At 41.1% G+C, this 9,532-nt stretch overlaps 1 protein-coding gene across 4 annotated transcripts; it reads left to right on the forward strand.

Moving 5' to 3' along the window:
• Positions 1–1,821: 1,821 nt before the first annotated feature.
• Positions 1,822–6,821, forward strand: LOC109878806 (iroquois-class homeodomain protein IRX-6). Of its 4 annotated transcripts, none has more exons than XM_020471014.2 (7): positions 1,822–2,349; positions 3,223–3,486; positions 3,794–3,903; positions 4,165–4,460; positions 4,742–5,476; positions 5,677–5,788; positions 6,186–6,821. In XM_020471014.2, exons 1-6 carry the CDS (start codon positions 2,284–2,286, stop codon positions 5,781–5,783), a joined length of 1,578 nt encoding a protein of 525 aa, XP_020326603.2. In that variant the 5' UTR covers positions 1,822–2,283; the 3' UTR covers positions 5,784–5,788; positions 6,186–6,821. The 4 variants fall into 4 exon arrangements, with proteins under 4 accessions (XP_020326603.2, XP_020326602.2, XP_031687101.1 ...); XM_020471013.2 differs by having other exon boundaries at positions 1,829–2,349; positions 5,677–5,779; XM_031831241.1 differs by having other exon boundaries at positions 1,829–2,349; positions 3,273–3,486; positions 5,677–5,779.
• Positions 6,822–9,532: the final 2,711 nt, after the last annotated feature.

Consider the following 9,532-nt stretch of genomic DNA (forward strand, 5'->3'; position numbering starts at 1 on the left):
GCATCTTTATCCATCTCATCTACATAATGTTGTCATGACCACTGCTTCTCCAGTCAACGCTCAATACTCATACAGCGTGTCAACGTGCAGCCAGATACAATGGACCATTCCCACTACCTGTGTAACATCTGTAAAAGTATCCAAGGGCAATTCGACCACTGTGTCCGCTGCCAACCTACTTTATCTCCTTGGAGAATCTCTGAAGGGATCAAAATCCCTCTTTACTCGCGGCTCTCTGGCGCCACTCGAAGAGAAAGCCCGTAATCGCAGACGCATCTCCAGGGACTAAACACGCAATTACATTTGAGTGGAGAGGCATTGAAATATCCCCCTCATATCAACCATGACAACAACGATCATATCCAAGAGAGAAGGGAATGAAGCCGATCGCATTTGGTTGGTGACAGCGGGTTCGTCACTCTTGTTATTGTCAACAGGAAATACTTAAATCAATAAATAATTATATATGTAGCTATACAGTGTGTGTGTGTGTGTGTGTGTGTGTGTGTGTGTGTGTGTGTGTGTGTGTGTGTGTGTGTGTGTGTGTGTGTGTGTGTGTGTGTGTGTGTGTGTGTGTGTGTGTGTGTGTGTGTGTGTGTGTGTGTGTGTTACGCTCGTGCGTAAATGCTTGTGATAATTACATCTAATTGCGAATTGCGCGTGTGAGAAGGAAAGAGAAAGAGAGAGAGAAAGAGAGAGAGAAAGAGAGAGAGAAAGTCAACTTCCTTATTCTAATAAACCTTACAATTGTTTATCATTTTATTCTCAGCGAGGGAGCTATATTTCTTCCACAACTTTCAACTGAGCATCATTCAATTAAAATGCAATCTCGTTGCCCCCTTTCCACTGGTATTTAATTAGAGTTGAGAGCGCAGGGTTTTTCCACGTCGTTTTTTCCTAACAGCTCTCGGGTTTTACCTCAAAGGCATAGTTTCACTGTATTTGCGTCCCACCCTGTTCCCGATATAGTACACTACTTTTGGCCAGAGTCCTATTGGCCCTGGTCAAAAGTAGTGCACGATATAGGGCATATGGTGCCATTTCAGACTCAGGAACTGTGTAACTTGCTGGTTAAACAAGGGCATGTATCCATTTGTTAATTGATGCAATTACGCATTACGCGTAATGGTCACGTAGGTCTCCAGGCACGCATGAATCACTCGTCTATTGACCTGCCAAAGCCTTTCCATCCGCTCTCACTGGGACCGATCCTCTCCTCCTGATTCACTCCCCCTCCTCTCTCCTCTCTCTCTAATAGAGAAAGATGGGAACATCATCGTCATTAAGTCGGTCTTACACCTATGACCGGACATATAGAGGCGCACAGAGGTCGTAAAAACGCGTTAAATCCACGACCATCCACTGGTGTTCACTTTTTTCACTTTTAAATATTCATAGTCCGCAAATCCCAATGTAAAAAAGACAGAATAAGTGAGTGAGGTATAGTGTCTTCAAATGAAGATTTTTTTGTTTGGATAAATATGTATTATTATTATTGTTCAAGTGAGCACATGAGACTAACTAACTAAAATGATTATTTTATTATGAAGATGCTGATAAGAAATAGCAAATAATCAGATATCCCAAATGAAAGAAAACACAACTGAAGGCTTTCAGTTCAAATATTGTCCAAATAAATATGTATTATTCTATGCATAGTAATAACAAAATATGCTCAGTGGTCATTTCAGTTGGTATTATTTTATAATTGGACATGATACGCATCAAGAGCCTTGATCTATCTGACAGTTCCACAACTGTACCAGAACAACCCCTTTCCTTTATACTCTTATCAGTGAAGCAAGTGAAGAAGACCACTGCACAAAGCCGAGGGGACACGGGGAGTGCACAGAACACCTTAAGAAAACGCGATGTTAGATGTGATTGGCAAAGACATTATTCTATCCTTGCTGTCCTGTCGTTCCGGGATTACAATGACGTCACACTGATACCCTTGCATGGGTGAATGCTAAAGAACTATAGAGGCACAAATAATAGCACAAGCAGAGTCCATATCTTGCAAGTGTTACGTTATCCTTTAAGCCTTCTTCAGCTAATACAACCATTTTTGAATTTAATGACGCGTAATTTCATTTTCTTATCATTTCCTTCGGGGGATTATTCATATATAAAACTATCTGCAGCTGTTGGTACCAGCCTCAAATCTCCCTCCTAAGTGCAATCATCTATTATTGAGCGAGAGGCCGTGCGTGGAAATGTGTGTAAGAAGGTGGATTTGAAGTAGAATTGGTTACAATCGATCAAGGGTGAAGAATATTCCTGATGTTAACAAAAGAAGCAGCTATGTCTTTCTCTCAGTTTGGATATCCTTATAATGCAACTTCACAGGTAAGACAATATCAACATGCGTTTTTCTCTCTCAATTTCAAAGTGACAAATATGTAAACAAAAGAGCATCATTTTAATTTGAACAGCTCACTCTATAATCTAGATGCAGCACTGAATGGTTGCTTTCAGAATATTGACAGCTATTTTCAAGTGACGCTTTTGTTTAATCAACATATCGACAGATATAAACACAGGTCCAATTGAATTGAATTATGAATGTACTCACGTGTTGTTTTGATCTGACAAAAGACCTGTGTTTATTACTACGCTATAGCTCCGTTGTGTAGCCTAATTGCTCTTTGAAGTTAACAGTGAACCTTCCCAACTTTCTCTTTCATTCAGAGATCTCTGAATTTGATATTGACAATTACTATTATTTAGAAAACGTGAAGTAGCCATACGGATTTATAGTTTAAATATATTTGTTTGGGGACAACTGGACAAAGGTATGCAATAAAAGTTCTCAGAACTTTGATTCAACTAGAAATAAGTTATTTTCCTATAAGAGTATTAAAAGTTTTAGATCCTTTGTTTTCATCAAATTTCAGTAGCCTACAATAGCTTAGTCAGGCAGTGTATGAATACTTTGGGAATTCATTTTCTATCAAATAAAAAAAGCTAAATGAACTGAAAAACATGATTTCCAAAATGGTACCTTATGATTTCACCTGGATATGATGTAAAATGCGATTCTAAAACTGTTAATCAAATTAGGCATACACACACAGCACGCGTTTATATCTAGTCTCCATCTTACCTGAATTGTCCTGTATCTCAAAACCATATCAAAATATATTCTAGATATGAAGATAACAAGAGCTCATGCGTCAAACACGAATGACATGTCTATCCTCCACAATTCTCTTCATGCAGTTTTTCGTGTCGGCAAACCCCAGTACGACTTGCTGCGATTCGATTTCCAGGTCGGTCTCTGACGGGACGAGCGGTACCCAGACTCCTGCTACCTTCTGCTGCCCTTCCTACGAGAACCGGCTCCTGGCCAGCACACGGACGGAGCTCAACGCGGCACTAGGGATGTATAGCTCGCCCTACGCTGCCGCGGCCGCCGCCAGCCAGAACTATGCCAGCTACTTCCCCTACAGCGCCGAGCCCTCCGCTGCTATCTACTCATCTCTGGTACATCCCGTTTAATCTAATAGTAGATGGGGGTGGCTGGGATGCGATCGACGAAGATGGATGTTGATCAAAATTACTCTCGAATTATTTCGTCATTGAAATTACTTTTGAGTAGCCTGCCTACCTGATAGATGGGTCGAATAGACTTTGCAGTTTTAAAAATACTCATATTTAGGCTACCAGTAGCCTATTATGTTTCAATTTGGAAGGGAGTAAAGTAGCACAAAATGTACATCAACTTTGTTTCCAATATTTAAAAACAAATAAAGTTCCCTAAGTGCTTCATAAAGTTGTTTTCTTATTTCAGAATCCACAGTATGAAATGAAGGATGGCACAGGCACTCTGCATTCTGGTATAACTCAACCTGCCACCTACTATCCTTATGACCACTCACTGGGCCAGTACCAATATGACAGGTACGGAACCCCACACTTTCCTTATCTGTAGTGCATCAGCTCAGCTATTCCTTGTCATGAGTAATAACTTACATTCAAGGAATCTCACACCTCCAGAGCAAAAGTCACCATCTATGCAGCTCTATACTGCTAGATAGAGCAGAGCTGTATAGTCTATATTTCAGACAACACTCCAGGAGTGCCATGGGTCTGGGTGAATAGTTTATGAGTTTATATGTTAATGTTGCTAATGGCTAATGTGTTGTCTGCTATTACTACCAGGTATGGGACTATGGACTTTAATGGGTCAGCCAGGAGGAAGAATGCCACACGTGAGACCACCAGTACCCTGAAGACATGGCTGTACGAGCACAGGAAAAACCCCTACCCCACCAAGGGCGAGAAGATCATGCTGGCCATCATCACCAAAATGACCCTTACCCAAGTTTCCACCTGGTTCGCCAACGCCAGGAGGAGGCTAAAGAAGGAGAACAAGATGACCTGGTCACCAAAGAATAAGGCTGGGGACGACAGGAAGGATGACCTGGATAAAAGTGACCAAGATTGTGTCACCAAAGGTACACATCCACTTCCCTCTTCCGTCTAGTAAAGCATTTTAAAAAACATCTTAGAGTTTTGCACAAAGATTTACAGCAGCTTGCTTCCTCTTAAACTAATCCACATCACCTACAATAACAAAACAAATGTGAATTGATCAAAATGACAGCTTCTGCTCCTGAATATAACTACTATTCCACATATCATGTTGTGTGTATTTGACCATTCAGATTCCAGTGAAAATTATACTGCTTCTACTCCTAATATCACCAGTAATATTCCTGTATATTTCATCATTCAGATTCCAGTGAATGTAAAGATGAGAAAGACCTTCATCTGAGTGACCTGGAGGACATGGAGGACGAGGACTGTGACAAGCTGGACAGTGACTGTGAGAAGATGGCACCCAGGGGCCCTGAGGAACAGCAGGACCTCCACAGGGCCATGTCCGGTGGTGGTGTTGGCCCTGGAGGCCCTCCAAAGAGAGACTGCAGCTCAGAGCGTTCCCTCTCCTTTCCCAACAGCTTCCACCACTCATTCCCATGTGGTATCAAGAGCCTACCCACCCTGCCCTCTCTACCCACCATGCCCTCGGACTTCCTTGATCCACTGGTGACGTCCAAGCCCCCCTCCACCACTACCACCATCCCCACGGGCACTCACACTGTGTCCCTGTCACACTTTGAGGTGTCGGACCGGGACAAACCGAGGATCTGGTCTCTGGCGCGTACAGCGGCCACGGGGGTCATCCTGGGCTCTGCTCACCACGGGGCCCCAGAGCTCCGGACAGGGAGCATGCTGGGAGACTGCCAGCTCCAGGGGACCAGGCTACCAGTGACTGGTACCGGACAGTGTGGGCCCCTCAGGGGCCTCCAGGATCCTACCAACATATCCAATGCTGAGAACCCTTTCCAGGAGGGCCCCTTGTTGCAATCTAAGGTCTATAGTGCAGGCAGCTACAACCACAAGGCAGTACAACTGCACTGTTCCTCCTATCCTGCTCTTTCAGACTCATGCCAGTACTCCACTATCGAAGGTAAGTATGTGTTGTGACACGTGTTCAATTTTGAATGACTGTAATTGTGAAATTACCCGTGTAAAGTCATTCAATATTGAAATGTGTTTCAGAAATGCACATTTCTTTCACTACTATCAAAAATAATATTGACAAATAAACGCTATACAATGACCTGGCTGCAGCAAGTTTCTTACAGTGTGGTTTCTGTTGTTGTCTAGGGTTCTCCAGTGGGAATGCAGAGACAGAGCCCTCGGAACTCAGTGACACATGTGTGACCCTGCAGGATGACAAGGTCACTGCCTTCAGACCTGTTATGAAGAGGTGAGGAAGGTGAGCCTTCACACACACACACACGCACACACACACACACACACACACACACACACACACACACACACACACACACACACACACACACACACACACACGCACACATTCAACTTGTACATCATTCAACCTAACCATCATCTGCTAATCCAATCATTTGGATTACACCAGTTGTACTGTAACTTTTCTATACTAACACAGGTTGATGGTATTACATATGTGATCTTGTCTATAAAGTGAATATATTATTGGATTACCTGAAGACAGTCTATAGTTAAGCACATACTTCTACATTTGACTAATGGTTTTATATTTGAAGGTATGTTGTTTTAGGAGGGTTGATATTGTAATGGATATCAATAAATAACGAGCTTTTCTTTTTCCTCTCTCTTCCCCTTAGGTTGATGGACACGCAGTCATTACACAGTGGGACTTTTATTTAGCCGGTATTAGGCTATGCACTATAAAGACTTGGGATGACGACGAGCACCGGACATCCTACCTACCTTACACCTGGGAACTGCGGCGCTCCGCAGTCAAAGCTCGATGAGCCCTGTCCAAACTGTGGAAGCTGCCATGATTTTTGCACAACGTTGTTTTTATGGTGTTGACGATGACTTTATGCAAGACTTTGAAAAGCAACGGTATGGGAACTGACGGTCAATTCATGATGTATGCAAAGGGCAATCGTAGTGTAGCAATGTTATTTATTTATTTGTGTATTTATTATTTGATTCCTCAACTGTTCATTTATTTCGTATGTGTCATTTAAATATTTTGTTACATGTATCTATTGTTTCAACTGTGGTTGTGTGCTATTTTTACCTGATTTAACGGAGAAATAATTAGCTTGTTGTTGGTCTTTCTGTTCGCTAAAAGAGTGGGATTTATTGAGTTGGGATCGGGATTGTCTATTGTGTGTGTGTCGACCTGGAGAAATTGTTGATTGTGTTGTGTTCATCTCAAAGATAATTGTGAGCTTATTCTGTTATTGCCATTCATGAAATATTTTATAAGAATGAATTTTTTCAATAACTCCTCGTTTTTGTGTAAATATTATTTCCAGAACATTAACATTGGTTTAATCGGCCAATTAAAACCTTTGAGACTTTTGCACTAGATCAACGTTTATCTTCTTAACGTGGAGAATAATACTGGAACATTGTTGGTAAGGTCATAAATCAGTATAAATCAGTAGAGAACGTGAATGAACGTTACAAGGCCAGGAAGAAAGGGGACATCATCTCTCCAATGTAATTATCTAATCAGTTCTGGCATCAAACACTTTGTTACTGTTCAGACAAGCAACGAGGCAGGAATACGGGATGAATGCTGCTTTGTCCGCTGTGTAGGGAGCCGCTGCAATAACTTACTTGTGTTAATTAAAAGGTCATTTGTAGTATCAAACCCATAAGGGAACATTCACATGGTTTGTGTGGGTTAGACTTTGGTTCTACTGTTTTTTCCTGACCCTTTTCATTCATAACTGATTGATACAACACATGAGGAAGTATTAGGCCTGTGAAACTAAGTAATTGGTCATCATGCGTAAAACTACTAACACGAAAGCACTGGTTTCTTATTCCTTTCAACTTGAACTTTGAAGTCAGTTATTTTCAGAAAATGATAAGAAAGTTCGTAGTTTATATTTGACATGATTATGGGGATGACATGTAGTATCGCATAGCATATTGCTCACTCCACAGTAGAAAACTTGAAAAACTTTTAAACAAAATGTTGTTGAAAACACTCATATGCAATGCAGAAATGTGGGCCTAGCCTGAGATGGATATTGTGCAGACTTTATTATCAGAGGACCAAAAGAAATGCTACTTCATAAACCAAAATAACGGTGTGACCTGCTGCGAATGACCCACAGCTTAGAGGCATGCAAATTAAGCCACCAAAAGATAAACGTTATTGCAGGTCGGATTTGGAGGATTAGAGTTTGTAATAAGAGTATTAGGTCTATTGAAAGGAGCTGTGGTCAACGTTGTAGGCCCGGCCTATGGATGGGGATGGGGGACCCCTCAGTAATGCATGCAATGGTGTGACTTCAATGTAACAGGGTTCAGCGTAATTCCCTAGGAAATATCTTGATGAGGAATTATGATGACAATAATAACATAATATTTAGAGATCTTTAATTCTAATCGTCTCCTCTCAGTCTCTTATGAATTAAGCTGGTAGGGTCTTTACAATGGACTTAGCATTTAGTAATCAAATTATAAACATGCAGGTTGGCCTAGACCTATTGTGTTGTCCACACATAACAAAAAAGGCCTACATAGAGGCCTGCGTAATAACAATGTTGATACGTTTCTTTCTGTTTATCGACTATGACTGAGAATTTTAAATAACATAAAACCTCCTCTGTAACTTCTACATAAACAGAAGACACACATTTTGATCAACTCTTAAAAAACACTTTTAGAAAATCTAATACGTGTCATCAAACGGGCCTACTTTGCCACACCATTCAGGACAATAATTGATTAATCTATTTCCATCTCTTCATATAGACAACCTTCCCTTCAGAAGAAAGTAAAGGGACTTTTTGCCCACGAGGCCAGATAGAATGAAGGTGCGTGATGAACATCTGCTGACAGTTCAGATACGTGGTTTTCTTTTATTAAAGGTCAATCGACCGTGATTTCAGATTATCCATCCAGATCACCAACTCAATGCAATCTGTCCATACAGCTAGGCGAGATATGTTTCGGCAAATCTCTCTAAATATAATCTTGGGGAATCATATTCTGAATACTGTTTTGATTAAAAAAATCTGAGCCTGGGCAAGATGAGCGAATAACATGGACACAAATTTAAAGATCCCGGTATTAATGTTTAATGAAAAAAAATGGGGTTTGCAAATTCATTGTGCTGCCAAGATAATATTGCGTCATGTTTTGTGAGCGTCATGGATGACAGCTCTCTGCTAGGACTACTAGGCTTATTAAGTGTGATTTTTCTCCGTTATAGATTCATACGGGGCGGCAGGGTAGCCTAGTGGTTAGAGCTTTGGACTTGTAACCGGAAGGTTGCAAGTTCAAATCTATCGTTCTGCCCCTGAATAGGCCGTTATTGAAAATAAGAATTTGTTCTTAACTGACTTGCCTAGTTAAATAAAAAAATAAAAATATACAGACCTCAAGTCGTTAACAAAAATAGGCTTTAGGCTATATGATCGAGGACATTAAAATAATATTGTCTCGTTTAATAATACGTATTACTTACCACATAGACACGCGTCTCACCGATGGATCCCTATGCATTAAGATGTGGGCTATAGCTGTGTATTAAATATATTGCGGAAAGTTAATTAAAACGGGGTTGTAAAGAAAAGCTGCCAGACGTTATTGAAGGTAATGATGCATGGGCACTGGGATTACCACTATACCGGTATACCTGGGGGAAAGCAAAGCATGGATAATGGCGTGGACTCAACTCATCCAGCGTCTGTCTTCTCTTCTGCAGCTAATTGATCAATTAGTCAGTTGTACACACTGTTTACACGCTGCTAACCCAGAACGACTAGAGGAGGCCTCACTGTGGCCTAAATGAGGCTTGTTGTGGTTTCAGGTTGGATTCTGACATAATAAAAGAACATGAAATGTATGTTTTTCACAAATACATACAAATATTTTTTGAGGGGGAGCAATGCGTGTGAAGCTATAGGCCAATGCAAAACAAATTCCCCAAATAGCTCAGATGGATGTGAGTATTAGGCGAATATGAGAGGGATGT

This window comes from Oncorhynchus kisutch, linkage group LG8, assembly GCF_002021735.2.
Source record: "Oncorhynchus kisutch isolate 150728-3 linkage group LG8, Okis_V2, whole genome shotgun sequence".
NCBI classification, from domain to species: Eukaryota; Metazoa; Chordata; class Actinopteri; order Salmoniformes; family Salmonidae; genus Oncorhynchus; species Oncorhynchus kisutch.

Bases quoted from the DNA above. Each gene is read 5' to 3' on its own strand.
- LOC109878806 (XM_020471013.2), top strand. From the start codon at position 2,284: ATGTTAACAAAAGAAGCAGCTATGTCTTTCTCTCAGTTTGGATATCCT. The intron at 4,461-4,741 runs GTACACATCCAC...TTCATCATTCAG, and splicing joins CCAAGATTGTGTCACCAAAG to ATTCCAGTGAATGTAAAGAT. The intron at 5,477-5,676 runs GTAAGTATGTGT...GTTGTTGTCTAG, and splicing joins CCAGTACTCCACTATCGAAG to GGTTCTCCAGTGGGAATGCA.